Source organism: Elephas maximus, chromosome 20, assembly GCF_024166365.1.
Source record: "Elephas maximus indicus isolate mEleMax1 chromosome 20, mEleMax1 primary haplotype, whole genome shotgun sequence".
NCBI lineage: Eukaryota > Metazoa > Chordata > Mammalia > Proboscidea > Elephantidae > Elephas > Elephas maximus.
The window spans coordinates 47129179-47148495 of NC_064838.1; the positions used below are offsets into that span (position 1 = coordinate 47129179).

The 19317-nt window shown below is 59.7% G+C and overlaps 1 protein-coding gene across 6 annotated transcripts; it reads left to right on the forward strand.

Annotated features, from left to right (window-relative positions):
- The first annotated feature begins 3249 nt into the window (after window positions 1-3249).
- On the forward strand, window positions 3250-18786 carry ZBTB47 (zinc finger and BTB domain containing 47). 6 transcript variants are annotated; one of them, XM_049863454.1, is made up of 8 exons: window positions 4829-4993; window positions 5212-5353; window positions 9082-9273; window positions 9362-10891; window positions 12557-12704; window positions 14471-14586; window positions 15098-15242; window positions 15501-18786. In XM_049863454.1, the coding sequence occupies exons 3-8, from the start codon at window positions 9271-9273 to the stop codon at window positions 15863-15865; spliced, it is 2307 nt and encodes a 768-aa protein (XP_049719411.1). In that variant the 5' UTR covers window positions 4829-4993; window positions 5212-5353; window positions 9082-9270; the 3' UTR covers window positions 15866-18786. The 6 variants fall into 6 exon arrangements, with proteins under 6 accessions (XP_049719414.1, XP_049719411.1, XP_049719412.1 ...); XM_049863455.1 differs by lacking the exon at window positions 9082-9273; XM_049863452.1 differs by lacking the exons at window positions 4829-4993; window positions 5212-5353 and adding an exon at window positions 5374-5780.
- The last annotated feature ends 531 nt before the right edge of the window (window positions 18787-19317 follow it).

The window sequence follows — 19317 nt, forward strand, 5'->3', positions numbered from 1 at the left end:
CTGAGTCTGTATGTCTCATCTTTCAGTATTCACCCAGAGTTCAAATAGTCTTTCTGAAATGGAAAGGGAAACACTGAGTCTCTGCTGACCCAGCCAGTGAAAAAGCCTTCCTCTCTCTGCAGCTGATTTCCTTCTTCTAGCTGTGTGTTCTGGTGGGGCAGGAGGGGAAGCCAGAGAGAACTCCGGGCAGAGATGTCACCTCCACAGATAAGCATTAATGGTGCTTGGTCTTCTCCCCACTGGAAACTCCAGATTTTCACCAGGCTTTGTTGTCATTGTCCAGCTGAGGTGCCTGCATTCGGATGTCTTTGCCGAGGAAGGAACATGTCCCATCCCATCTGTGAGTCTGCCTCAGGACAGTACATTTACCTGCTAACCACCTACAGCCTCCACCCTCCCCTCCCTAACCACAGTTCACCAGGCAGACGCACATCACTCAGTCCAGGAGAAAACACACACAGATATTTTTAGCATCCACATGAGAATTTGCAGGGCAAGTACAATTAACTTTTGTTTTCTCAGAACTCAGAGGAATTTGTATTTTCTTAGTGACTACCATATAACTTCCCACAGTAAGGCTTGCAGACATCCAGTTTTCTAAATCGAGTTAACAGTAGACCCCCAAGTTGGGCAACCCCTGAAAATGGTCAGATCTGACTCCATGGCTTGAAAATGTGGGGCCTGTTTGCTGTGGGAGAACCCCTAATGAGGGTCCTTCGTGGTCTTAACATTTTTAGTGAGCTCTAGGATCTTTACCCACATCCTGATAGCAATGATCAGTTGGGCAGAGTTGCGGGCCGGGGGCGGGTATGTCAAGGGCTCCTTTGGTCTTGACTATTGCTCTGAATTACCCAGGCTTTAAATAGGTAATAGAATCCAAGGAAAATGCCCCTCCGGCAAGAGGCCATGAGCACTGCTGACGGGGCATCACTGTTTGGAAGGGAAAGGAGGCTCTACTTGGTGTTAGAGCGAGAAGCCAGTTCTGCAGACCAGTGTGGCCATGAGGGACCAGAAAGCCCCACTTCCCAAGGTGTAAAGGACAAGGCTTAGATGCCCAAAATACCCTGACTGTTTTAAGAAGGAACTGCCTCTGTTGCTGTAGTGAGAGGTGAGAGCCTGAAGTCCCACGAGGGACTGGCTTGGCAGGGAGAAGTTCTTTGATGCTGGGAGGGCAGCAGCCTCTCTGGAGTTGAGAGGTATCTGGGGAGAGTGAGTCCGCCACAGTAAGAGGGGCTGAGTATCTTAAAAGAAGACAGCGGCTGCTCACCTCAGCACAGGCTCGGAGGCTCCAGCCAGTGCCTGATGAGCACAAGGGCAAGGAGAGACCACCATGGAACACACAGAGGGCAGGGGGCGTTAATGGTCTGTGCGAAGAGCTCAGAACGAGGTGGAGGTGGTGCTCCTCCTCCCTGTGACTCGGAAGACGCCTGGTGGGACTGTGCCAAGCTTGAGACCAGGGGCAAGCACTTCCGCCTCTTGGACCCCAGCCACTCTTTGCCGACTGTGGGCGTCAGGCTGTAGCTCCGGCTCCACAGAAGGCGCTTCATAGCCCTCAGGACCCAGGCCCGCCTGGGAGTGCTGCCCCTGCAGCCAGCCTGGAGCCATGCGAACAACAGGTAAGACAAAAGGAGTGACCTGGAGGTCTCAGGACAAACATCTGCGTTCCCTGACCTGAGACCAGACCCTGGGCCTCTGACTGCTCATCTGTAATGGGAGCTAATGGTCCCGGGATTGCCCATCTCAGCTCATAAGCCCCGAGCGACGGTGCCTGTGACTGGTGCAACCAGACCTGGGAACCAGGGGTGCTCATCCCCTGCCCACACCTGGAGATGAGCCTGTCTCCCAGAGGGCCTGGGCTGGCCCATCACCAGCCCCAGGGTCACCCAGGTGTCTCTTGTAACTAAAGTCTACCACCAGGGTGGTAGACTCCCAGAGAAAACCCATGGAAGATCCCTACTGACCTCAGTGCCTTTGGCCTAATTTGCCTTTTTTTTTTTTTTTTTTTCTTTTTTGAAGAAATAGATGGACTTCTATTAAGCAACTGCTTTATAGCATGGAACCTTTGGGCCAGAGCCAGGCTGCCTGGGTTCAAGTCCTGCTGACATTTCCTAGGGCTCCTGGGCCCCAGAGATCCTAAGTCTTCCCTCAACATGGGAGAAGGAGCTCCACAGGGTTCCTGTGGGGGCCAGATGAGAGGCCCAAGTGAGAGGCCCAAGAGCCCTTGAACCAATAGGCAGGAGAGAGGCCTGGAAGCTGCCAAGGAGGCCTCGAATGCCAAGGCCATGACGCTTATCCTGCGTGAGGGAACAGGGCAGCCCTCTGGTTCGCATTAGGTCCCATCCCGGGCAGCTGCATTCTATTAGAGCTCAGCTGAGGCAGAAGGAAGGAACAACTCCCTCCACCCCAAACCCCACACCCAGCCGACCAATGCTCTCCCACTCTGGAGGGCCCTGCGTCAGCACCCCAGTGGGTAGCTTGAACCTCTCTGCCAGCCCCATGACCTGTGCCAGTCAGGGACACCTTGTGTTCTGTAGCACTGCCCACTCCACCCTCCCTCCTTCCCCCATCTGAGCCACACACAGCTGCGTACTCCATGTGCTGAGCCTTGCGCTGCTGCCCCCACCACCACCAGCACACGCATAAACGTGAGGCCTGGGATATTCATCCCAGCTTCCGCTGGGTGAGCCTGGTTTTCCCAACCAAGCCTGGGGACTCCCTGAGCACAGTCTGGGCCTGCGCCTCTCCTTGTCATGGAGCAGAAACTTAGGGCTAGATACTTAGGGAGGTTGCAAGGAAACCAGTGTGCTGGCCTGTAGTGGCAGAGGCGTGGCCTTGCTGACCTTCCCAGCACCTGGCCCCAAATGCCTGGAGGATTCATAAGAGCTCGGCTCTGCTAAGTGAGCCCATCTCCACAAACTCCTGCCAGGGCAGGGGCTCACCTGGGCACCCGGGATCCCCCTCCGTAATCCTCCAAGACCCAGACCCACCCTACCCCCTCCAGGAGGTCTGCTCTGATCTCTTGAGGGGAAGCTCCCAAGGAATGTCCCTCCCCTCTTGGGTCTCAGTTTCCATGTTGGCCCAGGCTGACATGAAGCTTGACCAGTACCCAGCCCGGGGGGGGGGGGGGGGGCGGAGGCGGAGGCGGGGAGACTTCTTCCCAGCTCCCTCCCATGGCCAGGAGAGCAGTTCCGCTTATTTCTGTCCAGCCACTCCCACCAGAAAAGAATCTTGACTCCAGGACACCAAATTGCCTCCAGTTCTCTGCAGGTGCCAGCCTTTCCTGCTTTCCTTTGCAGGTGCTGTTCTCTTGGCCTGGAGTGCCCTCCCTCTTCCTCCTTGCTCTAGTTAGTGCTGACTCAACTTACAGGCCTCTGCTCTGAGCAGCCCCATTTGGCCTACCAGACTGAGCTCTTCTAACAGTTCCTTCCTGCCAGGTCTAGTGACCCAGCTGCCAACAGCATCTCACAGAACCCAGGGCTCCCTCAGCAGATGGGATACAGGGCAGAGATGCAAAAGGGAGCAGCAGGGGTCTTCAGGGAGGCAGAGACACTCCCCCTCATTCTCACCCAGCCTCCAGCCCCTCCTCTGGCTTGGCTGTTGCAGCTAAGGCCAATGCCAAAGGGCCAGCAGCCTACCTTGGTCAGGCTGGCCACACCCTCTGCCAAACCTTGGCCCGGAAGCTGCCTGGGAGTGTCCTGTGCAGCCCTCCCTGCCAAGCTCCTCCCAGCCCATGGGGGAGGCAGCTCTCTCCCAGCCTCTCCTTTCCCAGGCTTCTGACACTGGTGCCCAGCTCTCTGACCTGTTCTCTGAGCCTCTGTGTCCTTATCTGACCAGTGGGTACACAGTCCCTCCCTTGCCACCTCCCATTGATGCAGTCAGATGAGGAAGTAGACTGGGAGGGAGAAGATGCAGAGGGCAGCCCTGAGGTGACTGGCCAGAAGCACATAGGTCCGGTGTGGCCTGGCCTCAGCCTAGGGCCTCTGGGAGCTGAGCCGGCTGCTTGTGCACCCGCCATGGCCTCGCAGGTGCAGAGTGCCTGCAGCAGCCACCAGGAGCTCCCTAGCTGACCCAGCTCCTCATTTGGGCCTTGCCATGTCTCTGCCTGTGCCCCTTCTCTGTTCCCATGTCTGTCCACCAGGGTCTCTCTCCTCTATTTGGCTATTCGCCTTCCATCTTATTCTTGGCACTCTTTGTTGACTGTCATTTCTGTGCCTGAGACGTGTTCTCCGTAGCTCTGGGATGGTTCTGTCTTGGGGGTCTTCCTGCCTCGGCCTATGGAGCCTCAGGGAGACCCTTGAAATGTGTCTGATTAGACCAGCAGATTCCACCATGGTGCCTAGCAGGGGACGCAAATTCTGTTCCATTTTCTCTCCTGGCACCCAGAGCCGAGTCACCCTGAGCCAGGCCCAAGTGAGGCAGCATACTCAGGGGACGCTGGTACAGCTAGGCATGGCCTTGTAAGTACGGTTTGCATGTATGTAGGGAGGAGCAGAGGGTTCTATATGGTACTGCCGGGATGGGGCAGGAGCCAACGTGGGGTGGGATGGATCTTGGGGGCTTGGAGGCAGAAAGGCATCTGAGTGATGATATGGGCCACATGAGAGGCCCACAGGCGCCGCCTCTCTTCAATGGTGGCCCAACCACCACCTGGGCCCTAGCAGGTCCAGAGCCTCCTGGTCCCCACCCTGCTGCCGGCTCAGCCTGGCAACGTTCCTATGCAGCCTCCTGCCGGTGCAGCCAGCCCCCTGCCCCCACGGGCGTCCATGCCAGAGCAGCATTCCGCAGGGCTGGTGGCGTCTCCCCAGCAGAGGCTTAGCGGGGAGGCCACTCAGCAGTGGTCAGGTCACAAGGCTAGGCAGGCACAATGGGGCCGGGGGCCTCTGGCCCCCACTCCTTTGGGCTAGCTGTTTCCTAGCCCAGGGTCAGTCATCTTAGGATCCGATCACTGCAGCTGTACCCCGGGGTCCTGTATCTCCTGCTTGGAGGCCACAAGGTAGGTATGGGTCCACGGCAGCCAAGTCCTAGATGCACTGAACAGAAGGAACCCTGAGCCCTTGGGTGGGGAGCTAGTTGGGAATCCCAGGCTCACCCCCAGGTCCCAGGATGGGGGGCTGGGAGGGTGGGTGGGAATGGAGGTGGTGAATGAGAATGGAGTGCAGGGTTCAGTCCCTCAGCATGGGTCAGGGGAACAAGTGGAAGTTTTTTCTGCAGCGGGTTGGGGGCCGGGTGTGCCCTGCTTCCTGATTTCTGTGCCGCCTCCTAACCCGGCCCGCCTCCGTGGCGCAGCTGGAGGACATCAAGGTTAGACTCCCGGACGAACTTCCCGGCGGGAAAAGGGGCTCAGCGCGGAAGGGTGAGGCTGGGGTCTATCCTCCCGGACGTGAGCAGTGGGGTATTGGCTGGGGGCCTCAGGAACCGAAGCAAGGCGAGTTGCACTGGGGTGGCGAACGCCACGCGTGTCCGCGCCCCCCGCCGGCACGCAGGGCGGCCTGGCCCTTTAAGCGTCCAGACGGCGGCCCCAGCTGACGCGCGGGCTCCAATCGGCGCCCCGCGCCCCCCGCCCGCCGCGCCCGAGGCTCTAGGGCCGCAGCTGCTCGGCGGCTGGACTCGCCGCGGCCCTGTGCCTCCGCCCGCCCGGCCGCGCCCCCGGGGGCCATGGTCGCGGGGCCCTGCGCGGGGGCGGCCCCCAGCGCGGCGCTTCATGGAGCGGCCCCGGCCTGGCCGCCGGGGGCAGCGCGATCCCGAGAAATACTGTGAGCCCCGAGCGCCACGGCACCATGGTACGCAGGGCCCTGCCTGTCCCCCCTCTTATCCGCCCACCTGCCCGCTCTGCCCTCCGGAGCGCACGACTCGCGGTCTCGGGGTGGAGGGATCCTCCCCCTCCCCTGGTTCCCCCGCCCCCATCTCTTGGGTCCCCGCGGGCCAGGAAGGCGGCGCTATCGCGCGGCTCTCGACGAAAAGGGGGTTAAATTCCTGGGGTGGGGGTGCCAGCGCGGAAGGCTGAGGTCTCACTAGGCACGGGCAGAGGGGGGCGCTTCTCTGCTCCCAGGATGGCGCCGCCCTCGGGTTGGGTATTGGGGGCGATGGGGGGGGGTCGGATTCCCGCCCGGGCCTTGGGCCACGTGGGCGCTGGAGCCGTCCTGGGGCTTTGGGGCACCGCGGGCAAGGGTGGGGGGCAGCCCGCATCTCCGGTCCAAACTCCTGTGTGACCTTGGGCCGGTCTCCCGCCCTCTCTGGGCCTGTTTCCCAGGACGAGGTGGGGGGGGGCGTATGAGTGCAGGGGAGGCAGGCATAGACAACTCCTCCCCAAGAGGAGGAGCTTGGAGGTCATGGGCTTGAGCCCCTAGCCCAACCTGGGCCCACCCACTGCTGCCGGGGGCAAAGGAAGGATAGGTGTAGTGGGATGGGAGGTGGAGTGTGGATGGATGGTCCCGGGGTTTCATTCTGGGGCCTCCAGGGAGATGCTGAGGCACGGTGGTGAGCCATTGGCTTTGTAGTATTGGGGCAGGATACCCCTCAAGTGTAGAAGACTGCAGCTGTCCTAGTTGTCCCCAGTACTGGCCATCCCCAGCCTGGCTTGGGGGAGAGGGCTTGCAGGCACAAAGCACCTAGCAATAGGGGTGTCTGACCACCCCCTTGGTCCTGCATCTTAGACTGGGGTGGCCAGAACCCTGGGGGAGGGAGAGGGAGTGTAGCTGTAGCCAGCAGAGCCAGATGGGGAGGGGCATCCACAGCTGCAGGGAGCTGGCACATCTGGCTGGGGAGGCTGGCATAGATGATGGGCATGGCCCAGGAGGGGCCAGGCAAAGAGGCAGCTGTGTCCTGGGGCACGGCTGCCAGTTATGGACATGGATAGCATGTGTGTACCCTGTCACAGGAGTTCAGTCGGGGTGCCTGGCCGCGTGGTTCCCTCACCCCTGAAGGGCCAAGGATGGTATTGGTGTGCCCTGGGGTTCTGTCTTAGGAATAGAGTCTTTGGGGCAACTGTCCCTTAGGTTAACCCCTTCTGCCTCTCTGAGGTCAGAGACCCTGGGGCAGGCATCATGTAGGCCCTGGAGCTGGATTTGCAGATGGAAAGATTGGGCACTGGAGGGCGTTCCATGAAGGGGAGGAAGGTGGACTAGGGCCCTGGTGCCTGCAATGGGCTCCCCTGACAGGCCTGGTTTTGGCAAGCCTTTATCCAGATCACTTCCCCTGCCATTTTCTTGCCTCTGGAGGCCCCAAGGAGTCCCTGTTACAACCCAAGTTGAACCCTGACCCTTCAGCAACCCGTAGGTGGCAGTGACTGGGGAAGAGGCTGGGGCATCACCAGGGATAGTGGAGGGGCCTGGGGAAGCACAGCTGGTCCCTCTCAGGTGGGAGGGTTCCCAGACACCTTCTGCTGTACTAGTCATTAAAGGCTAAGAAATCTAGCCACATATAGAGTGGTGTCTGGTCCAGAGGAGTGAGTCTGCTGCTGTTCTCTGGGGGACCCTCCCACTTCTAGCCTCAGTTTCTCCATCTTTTCAGTAGAGGTTAGTCCCAGAAGATGAATCAGAATGAGTCAGAGAAAGAAGATAGGAGGGGCCTGGTGCCACGTCCCCATTAGATGGGCCAGGCCTGGAGGGCCAGCAACCCTGGAAGACAGGGGCAGATGTGTGTTTTCTTGGCTGAGGGCTGGGAGGAGGGGTGTGGTGGCAGAACTCAAGGAAGATACCGTCCATCTCCAGAGGCCTGGCCAGACTGGGATCTGGGAGCGCAGGGTGGGCACTGGCCTGACTGTAGGTGTGGAGGGTGGGGCCCAGGGCAGGTCTAGGAGCAGGTTGCTCCGCTAGCTTGTCAGGCTCATCCAGAGGTCCAGGGTGGATTCTTGGTGAGTTGACCGAGGTGGTGAGCTTAGACACCACCACCACTCACCACCACCACCCAGTCTGAGCCCACCCACTTGCTGCCTGGGTGATGGAAGGATTGCCATGGCATGTGGGGGTAAGCTGTGGATGGCCAGAGCTGGGGTTTCATCCCAGGGCTTCCAGGGAGGTGCTGGGGCAGGGTGGGGGCCAATGGCTTTATGGCAGTGAGGCAAGGCACCCTCAGGTGTAGGATGCTGAGATCTGGGTGGGCAACACCTGAGGAGGACCAGAACCTGGAAGCAGCGGGCTTGAGCAGGTAGTTGGCAGATTGTAATTAAACATGTGCTGTTAGGCCCTTGCAGGGAACTGGGCCGGCTGCCTGTCTGCATGGCCCACTTTTGGGGAGGTGCTGTGGCGGAGCTGGAGTGATTGAGCTGGCCCTATTCTGAGCAATTCACAGAGGCCAGATGTGGCCCAAGGGCCAGATGTTCTCACCCATCGGACTTTGAGGAGCCTCACTAAAGCTCCAGAGGCCCCAAGTGGTGTGGCCCCCAAGATGGAGCTATCCCAGAACCCTAGTGGAAAAAGGGTCTAGGGTGGGGCCCAGGGATCTCCTGCCTTTGAGCCTGGTGAGCAGATAACACAGCTGTGTTCCCTTCAGAACGCCCTCTGGGAGGGGGAGCTGCTCGGGGCCAGGCATGTGGCCATGGGCAGGAGAGGGGAAGTGACCGTTCCAAACTCTGGACAAATGATGAGGGCCTCCTTGGGCAGGGCAGCAGGACCAGGGTGGGGACACGTCACAGGCCCTGGGTCTGGATTCCTTCACAAAATTTTCTCCTTCTGTAGCTCTCAGGGTGTAGGCCTTGAGGCCTGTTGGTGAGGTGAGGGGTGCAGTAGGCCAGAGGCCAGGCTGTGAGTATGTGTGCCTGACTTCTGTTGTTGAGGTGCTTGTTTTTCATCTGTATATGTGAGTGTGTGGAAGAGAATCTGTGGGGCCTGCAGACTGTGGGAATGCAAGAAATGCGGAAGGAATGCCCAGGTCCCTTCTAGGGTGACCAGCTAGTCCGGGTTTGTCCAGGACTGTCCTGGTTTTAGCACCGAAAGTTCTACATCCCGGGAAATCCCCCAGTTCTGGGCAAACCGGGATGGTTGGTTACCCTGGTGCCTTCTCATCTCTTCTCTTCCTTTCCCAAACCCCGCCTTCCTTTTCTTGTCCCTTTCCCTTCCCAGGATAACTTTTCCCGTTTCACAGGGGAAGAGCTGGAGGCCCAGAAAAGTTAGCTGACTAGCCCAGGAGCTGATCTTCAGCCTCAAAAGGTGCCGGTCAGCGTCTGAGCTCCGCGGGGAGGCTGACAGGGCTTGGCTCCCGCTCCCCCACTTCCTTGCTGGAACTTCAGCTCTTCTTCTGTCCCATGGAGCAGGAGTGACAGGCTGCCCCCTGATGGTGGGCACCGCTGGGGGACGGGTGGGCAGCAGGGGGTCAGCAGGGGCCCAGCTGGCTTGACTCTCTCCCGTGCCCTCCACCCCCACAGTTGCTGGTTGAGAAGACGACCGACTCACCAGCGGCCGAGTTCTCGCTGGTGGAGGACGTGGCACTGCACTTTGCCTGCTTGATGGGCCGCTTGAACGAGCAGCGCCTCTTCCAGCCTGACCTGTGCGACGTGGACCTGGTGCTGGTGCCTCAACGTAGCGTCTTCCCGGCACACAAGGGTGTGCTGGCCGCCTACAGCCAGTTCTTCCACTCGCTCTTCACCCAGAACAAGCAGCTTCAGCGCGTGGAGCTCTCCCTGGAGGCGCTGGCGCCAGGTGGCCTGCAGCAGATCCTCAACTTCATCTACACGTCCAAGCTGCTGGTCAACGCAGCCAACGTCCACGAGGTGCTCAGTGCTGCCTCGCTGCTGCAGATGGCCGACATCGCCGCGTCCTGCCAGGAGCTGCTGGATGCCCGCTCCCTTGGCCCCCCAGCCCCCGGCACTGTGGCCCTGGCCCAAGCGGCTACTGGTTGTACCCCGGCTGCACCACCTTACTACTGTGACATCAAGCAGGAGGCTGACGCCCCGGGCCTGCCCAAGATCTATGCCCGCGAGGGTCCTGACCCTTACTCGGTGCGTGTGGAGGACGGGGCAGGGGCCACGGGTGATACAGTGCCCTCTGCCATTGGGCCAGCACAGCCCTTCTTCAAGGAGGAGAAGGAGGGTAGTGTCGAGCCCCCGGCCCCCTTGTGCAAGCTGGAGGGTGGGGAGGAGCTGGAGGAAGAGCTCGGGGGCTCTGGGACCTACAGCCGCCGGGAGCAGTCCCAGATCATCGTGGAGGTGAACCTCAACAACCAGACGCTGCATGTGTCCACGGGGCCTGAGGGGAAGCCGGGTGTGGGAACCAGCCCGGCCACCATGGTGCTCGGCCGGGAGGACGGGCTGCAGAGACACTCGGAGGAGGAGGAGGAAGAGGAGGAAGAGGAGGAGGAGGAAGAGGAGGGTGGCGGGAGTGGAGGGGAGGAGGAGGAGGAGGAGGAGGAGGAGGAGGAAGAGGAGGGTGGCAGTCAAGGAGAGGAGGAAGACCAGGAGGAGGAGGAAGAGCATAGCGAGGAGGAAGAGGAGGAGGAGGAGGAAGAAGGGCACAGTGAGCAGGATCAAGAGAGCTCTGAGGAGGGGGAGGCTGGAAGCCGGCAGGTGCCGGCGGGGCTCGGGGGGCGCCAGGACAGCCGGGTGGACCCCTCTTCCCATAGTCGCATGGCCACACGGTCCCGGGAGAATGCCCGGCGCCGGGGCACCCCTGAGCCTGAGGAGGGTGGGAAGCGGCCAAGGCCACCCCCAGGAGCGGCCCCAGCACCGGCCCGGGGGCCACCTGCCGCTGATGGGCTGGGGGCCAAGGTGAAGCTGGAGGAGAAGCAGCACCACCCTTGCCAGAAGTGCCCGCGCGTTTTCAACAACCGCTGGTACCTGGAGAAGCACATGAACGTGACCCACAGCCGCATGCAGATCTGCGACCAGTGCGGCAAGCGCTTCCTGCTGGAGAGCGAGCTGCTGCTGCACCGGCAGACGGACTGTGAGCGCAACATCCAGGTGGGCCTCTCGGAGTCACAGGGAAGACAGGGCAGGTGGCCAGCCAAAGTCACACAGACATCCAGGCTGGGCTAGGCCGGAAATGGGCTCCAGCCACCCACTGCCCCGCCACAGTCGGCAGGCCTTGCGGGCCCCACACTGCCTGTGGAGACCAGACTTAGCCCCTGACAGTCAAACCAGCCTAGGCTTTCAGGGTGGTGGAAGCTCAGGGGGAGCTGGAGCATCTGGGAGGGCTTCCTGGGAGAGGTAGACAGACCTGGGCTTTGGCACATGGAGAGGACTGGAACAGGACCCTTGGCAAGAAGGGCAGATTGGAGCACAGACTCGGGAAGAAGAGAGCAGAGACTTATGTGAGCAGGGGAGGAGGCCAGGAGGATAGCAAACGCCGGGGAAGGATGAGTCAGACGGTGTTTTAGCAGATCCCCAGGGCTGCAAGAAGGCCAGCAGGGCCACCATGTATAGTTTCATAGGTTGTGCACTGCACAAAAGCACTTGTGAAGGGAGGAGGGGTTTGCCAAGAGGGGCCGCCATTTTCCACTTCCCTCGAAGGCACTGTAGAGCAGGGGGTAGCTGGGCAGGAGGAAGCCCTTCAGTTAGTTCTCTGGAGGTGCAGGCAGGCCTGGACCTGGGAAAAAGGCATGGGATGAGAAATTTGGGAGGAGCAGGGGCTGCTGGGGCTGAGCTAGGGAGCTAGGCTGGCTGCCAGGCCTTGGCCAGCCTGAGTCTGTGCCAGTCTGGCCTCTCAGGGTGGGGGTGGGTGGGGGCGGCACAGGGCCAGCCAGGCTCCCCAGGAAAGGTTTTACTTTTTCTGGTGCAGGAGACATGGGGGGTCAGGTAGGTGGGTGCTAATTCCCTGAGCTAATTGCTAATTGCATGCCCTGTGGAGAAAGCATTGCCTCAGGGTTACCTGGTAACCTGTTCTACCCTTGTGCACCTGTTCCCACTTGCCTGCCTGCTGGGCTGCCCTTTGTCGCTCCACCTGCCACACACCTGATCCTGCCTCCTGAAGGGGAGAGAAGCTTGTTTCCCTTCTGACCTGTGCACCCTGACACAGTTTCTGCCTGAACCCTGGCCTGGTCTCTAGCCTTCGGGGGTGTCCTATAGGGATAGGGGACAACCAGGAACACTGGACCATGATCTGGGGAGGGGAGAGGAAGGGGAGTGTAGTCCCTGAGGTTCCCATGACCCTCCATTGCCTGATGGAACTTGGTCCTCCTGCAGGCCCACCCAGCCAGTCCCTTTGGGACCTGTCCCCTTGGGGGTCTCCATAGTGTCAGGGCATAGGCCCCAGCAGGGAGAGGCAATGGAGAGAATGTCTCAGCTTTATGGTACCTCACACCTGAGAGGGCTTCTCTGTGAACTGTGTGCCAGTTGTCTGTCTCTGTAGAGGCCTTTAGATGGACTTGTTGAAATGAGGACGGGAGGTGGGAGATGCTTCTTGGAAGAAGTGACCCTGGCCCTAGTTGGGCTTCCAAAGGCTGAAGGAGGACCCCAGGCCTCTGGGTGGGTGGTCAGTGTTCTACAAGTTACCGTTCTCAGCTCCCAAAACATTAGATCTGGCTGGTCATTGGACAGCAACAGCTCTCCAGCACATTTCAGGTGAGGAAACTGAGGCGCAGAGCCTTGTCCAGGACACAGAGCCTGAAGTCCTCTTCCCCCCCACAGTGTGTGACCTGTGGCAAAGCTTTCAAGAAGCTCTGGTCCCTCCATGAGCACAACAAGATCGTGCACGGCTACGCAGAGAAGAAGTTCTCCTGTGAGATCTGCGAGAAGAAGTTCTACACCATGGCCCACGTGCGCAAACACATGGTCGGTGAGTGTGGGCCGGTGGTGAGGGAGCCTGAGGCCTGAGCTGAACCCCCTGCCAGGTGTGCTGGGAGGGACTTTCTGTCCTGATGAGGACATAGGCAGTGTGAGGGGGTGAGAAGGCCCCTCTCAGCTGGGAGGCCTGGGGAGGCTGGCTGCAGTGGCAGGTGTGGTCTGGGCAGTGCTGCCATGGACGGTTGGGCAGGTTGCACATTAGGTACAATGGCCTGGACCAGTATCCAGCTGCCACACTGCTAACCAGCTGTGTGTTCTGCCATGGGGTTGTATCCACCCAGGAGGAGGAATGCCTTTTCCGAAATTACTCATTCAAAGTGCCATATGGTGGCTGAGGTGACATCGGGCCCCTGGCCAGGCCCTGCCTCCTTTCTCCACTAGAGCGTCCTGGGGGGCCACCCTGGGAGCTGACTGGCAGCTGAGACCCAGGTTCTAGGTTTAGCCAGCAGGGACAGATTACCCAATAAGCAAGGTAACCACATGCTTTGTGTGCTTACTGTGCCTAATACATCATTTATTAGCATTTACAGAGTAAGGATAAGCACTGTGTCCCATACAACCTGTTGTTGTTGAGTCAATTCCGACTCATAGGACCCTATAGGACAGGGTAGAACTGCCCCATAGGGTTTCCAAGGAGCAGCTGGTGGATTCGAACTGCTGCCCTTTTGGTTAGCAGCCTGAGCTCTTAACCCCCGCGCAACAGACAATAAGAAACAAAACTCACTTGATACAGATATTACAACTTTTCATGTTAAGTAAACATTAATATTTCCAATAGTTTTTGGAACTCAAATAAGTCGACCATTGCAATGAATTCCATAAAGTTACTTTTTAACTGTATAGCATTATGTACAGAGTTATGTCCTAAGTTTTGTAAACAACAATATTTATAACTTCAGCTTTAAAACTCTATATATGCTAATAAATGACGTGTTGGGCACGGTAAGTACACTAAGCATGTGCTTACCTTGCTTATTGGGTAATCTGTCCCTGTCAGGGATTTGCTGGGTAACTCAGGGCTAGTGGTCCCTCTGGGCTCGGGTTCCCCAGCTCTGAGCTTGGTGTGAGGGTGAAAGGGGTGCCTGTCTCCAATTGCCTCCTCCCAGATCGTCCTTGAAGAGTTTCGGTTCTCATCTATCCCTGGCTTCTGGCTTACTCCCTCTGGAGTTTAGGGCCTGAGGCTGGGCCTTTATGAGTGCCATCCCTATAAAGCCTGACTACCCTTGAGGTTTCAATGCCATTATTAGCCCCTTTTTATACAAGAGGAGCCCAAGGCCCAGAGGCCGCTTGGGGAGCCAGTGTGTACTGCACTAACACACCCGTGGCTGGGCCACCAGTCCCACCTGAGATCCTTCAATCATCCCCTGAAGCTTTGGGGGTGAGGAGGCCCCGACTGTTTCCCTTGGCTAGAGGCTAAGAGCAAGGGTGCCCCTCAGCACTTGCATGAGTCAGATCTTAGAGCAGACAGGGAATCCTAGGTCCCAGAGGGAAGGGGGCTTGTCGGCAGACCCTCAGCTGAGGGAGCCTCACCTGGGGTCCTTGGGCCAGACCTCAGCCTCACAGGTGGCAGGTCAGCCCATGCTCTGGAATGATGGCCTCATTCTCCACCTGTCCTGGGACAGAGGCTACGAGGCAGGTCCCTGGGGAGGTCAGTCACATGGGGCTACCCCAGGAGGTGTGGGGGTGCTTAGGCAGAGGTCCCCTGGGAGGAGCTATGGGGTCCCCCCAAGACATGACAGCCCGGTGCCCGCCCCGTAGCCCACACCAAGGACATGCCCTTCACCTGCGAGACCTGTGGGAAGTCCTTCAAACGCAGCATGTCTCTCAAGGTGCACTCGCTGCAGCACTCGGGGGAGAAGCCGTTCAGATGTGAGGTGAGTTCCCTTCTTTACACCTGCCCAGGGCCACTGGGAGGGGCAGGGGTCAAGGGCAGCAGCTGCTAAAAAACTTGAGACCTAGGGAAGACAGAGTACAGGTGCAGAAAGGGGGCTTCCCCTCTGGACGTCTGGCCTCTGCCATCCTCCTCTGCCCTTCCGGGTGGCCTACCCTGCCCTCACCCACTCCCTACACATTCAGGGTGGGAGGTGTGTCTGGGTGGAGTAGTGGGGGCAGGATCTCTGGAGAGAGGAAGAGCAAGGCCGAGACTTCGGGCTGTGGAGGGGATGGGGAGGCCTTCTGATGACGGGAGGGTGAAGGGGCCAGAGGCCTTATGCATGAAGACGCCCTCAGCTGTGCAGTCTCTTCCTGAGTCCTCAGCCCCTCCCCACCTGGACCCAGGTGTGCTGTGGCCCCTCTCCCCCTGCCCCTGCGCTGCCCAACCCCAGGAGCACCTGGCCTGCCCTGTGGTCCGAGGGCTGCTCCCTTCACCACCTGCTCCACCCCCAGAACTGCAGCGAGCGCTTCCAGTACAAGTACCAGCTGCGTTCACACATGAGCATTCACATTGGCCACAAGCAGTTCATGTGCCAGTGGTGTGGCAAGGACTTCAACATGAAGCAGTACTTCGACGAGCACATGAAGACCCACACAGGTGCGGCTGCCCTGGGGCAGGGCTCCACCCCAGGCTTACGGACCATCCCGCCTCAGGGTACCCACGATGGCCTTAGCCAGACCCCTTCGCAGCTCTGGGCCTCAGTTTACCCTTCTGTATGAGGCTCAGTGCCATCCACTTTGCTGCCCAGGGTTGGGGGAGGCTGCCCCTTAGAGGGTGGGGAGGGCCTGAGAGTGCTGAGGCTGAGCCCCACCATGGCGACCCCCCGCAGTGAGGCCCTGTTGCCCGTTCCCCCAGGGGAGAAGCCGTACATCTGCGAGATCTGTGGCAAGAGCTTCACCAGCCGGCCCAACATGAAGCGGCACCGGCGCACGCACACCGGCGAGAAGCCGTACCCCTGCGACGTCTGCGGCCAGCGCTTCCGCTTCTCCAACATGCTCAAGGCCCACAAGGAGAAGTGCTTCCGCGTCAGCCACCCTCTGGCCGGTGACGGCGCCCCCTCGGCCCCAGGCCTGTCCCCCACCCAGCCTCCCGCCCACGCACTGCCCCTGCTCCCGGGCCTCCCCCAGACCCTGCCGCCCCCGCCCCACCTGCCGCCCCCACCCCCGCTCTTCCCCACCACCGCCAACACCGCCGCTGGGAGGATGAACGCCAACAACTAACTGCCAGACTGCGCAGCCAAAGCGCGGCCAGCCAGCCGACTGAGCCCGGCCCGTGGGCAGAGCTGGGACCTGAGCCCAGGACAGACTCCTGGAGGGACCCCAGTGCCCCTCCTTCCTGGGGGAGGGCTCCCTTGCCCCACCTCCAGAGGCGGCCCGTCATGCTTCACTTGAAGCACCTGTCCCTGGAGGTGTGCAGGCTGGGGACCCCGAGCTGGTGGAGGGTGCCTCCCTCCGGAGCGCTCCCCTTTCAGCGACTCTTTGAAGCCTTGCTTTTCTTTTTTTGAAGCGGTGAAGGACAAAAAGGAAACTGTTAGCAGCTCCCCTCCAGGTGAGGGGATGCTGGTGGCCACAGGTGCAGTAGGATGGGTGGGCCCTGGGCAGCAGGCGTGGCAGTCACTCTGTGGAGGCCTGAGCTGGCAAAGGTTGGCCAGGCTGAGCCTGGGTCAGCTTCAGTGTCTCCTCCACACCTGTCCTGCACCCCCTAACTTGGCCTCACATGCTGAGGGCTTGGGGAGAAGTTGGGGGAGCTGGCCCCCCTTGGAGGAGGTGTGGACCCAGTCTGCCACACCGAGGCAGGGGCTTGAAACTGATACCTGTGTGGGTGTTGGAGTTGGGGGTTATGAGGCACAAAGACCGCAGACCCAGCTCTGTACGTGTGGAGTGGGGCAGGCAGGGGCTGGACCCCAGGGACTTGCTCTCCCCAGTCACACCCCTGCTGGCAGGCACAGGGATCCCCAACCTGTGCCAGGCTTCCCTGAGGGCCCTGAGTCCTGGGGAGGACATCCCCAGAAGCCACTGGGTGCTGTGGACCAGGCCCTGGGTTGGGCAATCAGGCTGGCTCCCACAGCACTGACTCCCAGGGGCCTTTGAAGTGGGCTCAACCCTAGGAGCAGGCTTGGGTGTTTAGGGTTTCAAGGTGCTATCAGTGGGGCAGGAGCAGGGCTGCTGTTTATGGGCACCCTGTCCCTCACCAGCTGCCCTGGCTATATCTCCCACACCAGGAGATATGTGTGTCTGTGTCCGTCTCTGCTCCCGGAGGCCAGTCCGGGCCTCATCCTCACCCTAGGCCCAGCACACAAGCCACTCCTGGTTGGTCTCCAGCGTCCTTGTCCCTCCTGGGCTTCTGCAGTGATGGGAGCCTGCACCTTCGGGCCCCTGGGGTGGGGCTGGGGGCTGCCAGGGTGCCCCAGCCTGTTCCCAGTGCTTGCCCCCATGAGGCTGGGCACTAATAGGACACCTTTTTTGTTGTCATTTAACGTCTTTATTCCTGCCTTTAAAATGGGGAGGAAGGTTCCATAAGCTACATGTTTCCTAGTTAAGCTCTCTCCTATTGTGTTTATACGGTTTTGTTTGTTATACTTTTTGCACCTTAACCCCCCACTACTACCCCACCATCACCACCACCTGCCCAGCGTGGCTGGCGTAGGATGGGGCCTGAGCCCAAGGGGGCTGCTGGAGGATGGTGGAGTGGGGCTGGGTCTCGTCAGCCCGAGAGCTGAGGGGATCGGAACTCCTCTGACTTCCTCGTGAGGCCTGCGACGCCAGGGCGGGGGCAGGAGACATCTTAATCATCAATAAACGAAGCACTTTATTCTGTACAGATGTGAGCAGGCCAAGGCGCCTGAGTGATTTTAGGGTTTATAACCCAACCCTCACCACCTGGTTTTCTGGGCTTGGAAGGGGCTATGCCATGCGTTTCCCTGTGCTGGGGCCCTGCACTTGTTGGGCTGAATTTGGGGCTGTAGCTGGAGTGATAGAAGCCAGAGCCCACAGACCTCACCCTCAGGGCCCCTGCCATCCTCCGAAAAGAGAAGGCTAGGCTGGGCCCTTCCGAGAAAGGAAGGCTTCCCAACTGCACACACACACTCCAAGGCTGAGGTTCCAGTCTCTTGCGAGGCCAGGGCAAGTCTCCCAGGTTCTCACTTTACTGTTGCTCTGTTCCTCCTCTGCACCCTTGATCTCTGGGCTTCTGTGACATCCCAGGGTTCCCTCTCCCCACTTCCCCCTGCCCCTTCTGCTTTTCTGACCTCTGGTCCCAGCGCCTGGTGGCTCTTCAGAGCTGGATCATGCTTTTCCAAAACAGCCCACCTTCCCCAGTGGGCTGTAGGCCTGGATCCCCCTGGGTTCCCAGGCCCTATCACTGGCACCAGGTTCCAGCCTGAGCAGACCTGGGGGGTCCTGGCCAGGCCAGCCACTCATGTGTCTCGCCGCCACACCTTGGCGAGCAGAGATTGAAGATGGTGGGGGTGGAGCTGGTGGTGAAGTGCTATTCGAGAACAGGGTTTCCTGTTCTTGCACCCTTCCCCTCTGGGGTGCAGGAGAGGGCCCCAGACAGCAGGCTGGGCACCGGGGAAGAAGAGTCATTGTAGCTGTAGGTGGTACTGCCAGTCTCTTCTGGGAAGCCCGATCCCAGCAGGGACAGGAGTCCTATGTCCCTGGTGCTAAACGCTCTCCTCACCTTGGCCCAGTGTAGATGGGAGCTCCTTTCTGGCCAAACCACAAGGGTCTGAAGCAATAATTGAACCTCAGCAGGGCCAGTATGAATAGGGATTGTTTTACCATCTTTACATTTCCTTTCTTATTTTGAAAACAAATTAACAAGCACCTCGATGTTGGAGTGAGGGGACTGGGGGCATCATAAGAGTTCCCAGGTCTGTTGGGTATGGGGGAGGGTCAGGATCATCACCTCCCACAAGAGGCCTGCTGGGTTGTACCTCTGCTGGCTGGGTGGCTCATCCTGTGTGGCCAGACCTCAGGTCTGGAGCCCGGGCCTGCCCCCTCCCCAGCTTCCCCTGTGCTCCTTGACCTTGGCCAGCTGGGGCAAGTGGCTGGAGAGATGAGGCAGGCCTCCAGTCCCATGACCACAGCTGGGGACCGCAGGTGGGTGATCGAGGAGAGCGAAGGGGAATAAAGTCAATACAACTCCTGTCCCTTGGCCCCGCCTCTTCTTTACACTCTGCCTGCCCGCCCGCCCGCCCGCCCACCCTGACTATTGACTGCAAAGACAGGCCAGAGCAATACCAACAGCTGAGTACACAAGCTGCATGGGCATCTGTGCCTGGAGCATCCCCGATGCCATCTTCCTCCCTGAAGGCTGGGATGGGCTTGGGGAACACCAGAGTTAGGAGGTGGGCACTGCGACTGGTTCTAGGTCCTGGGGCAGACACAGGAGAGGTCCTGGAACTGCAAGGCCAAGGTCCCAAAGGCAGTGCCCACAGAGACCCTGCAGGCATGACCTAAACAGCAGGGACCAGCCTTTCCCACTCACAGGCCCAGTACTGGCGATGCTGTGATGTGCAAGTGGGCTCGTTGCTCCCTCGGGAGCTCACAGGCCGGGGAGGTCTGAAGGGACCCGCTATCAGAAATACTGACACGGGCCCCTGGGAGGACAAAAGCTCAGGTGGAAGACAGGTGGTGGCCTCCAAGAAGGCAGCAGTGGCTCTCCTTGGGAC

Coding starts and splice junctions, on each gene's coding strand:
- ZBTB47 (XM_049863454.1), top strand. Junction 10,892..12,556: donor ACTGTGAGCGCAACATCCAG/GTGGGCCTCTCG, acceptor TCCCCCCCACAG/TGTGTGACCTGTGGCAAAGC. Junction 15,243..15,500: donor GCACATGAAGACCCACACAG/GTGCGGCTGCCC, acceptor CCGTTCCCCCAG/GGGAGAAGCCGTACATCTGC.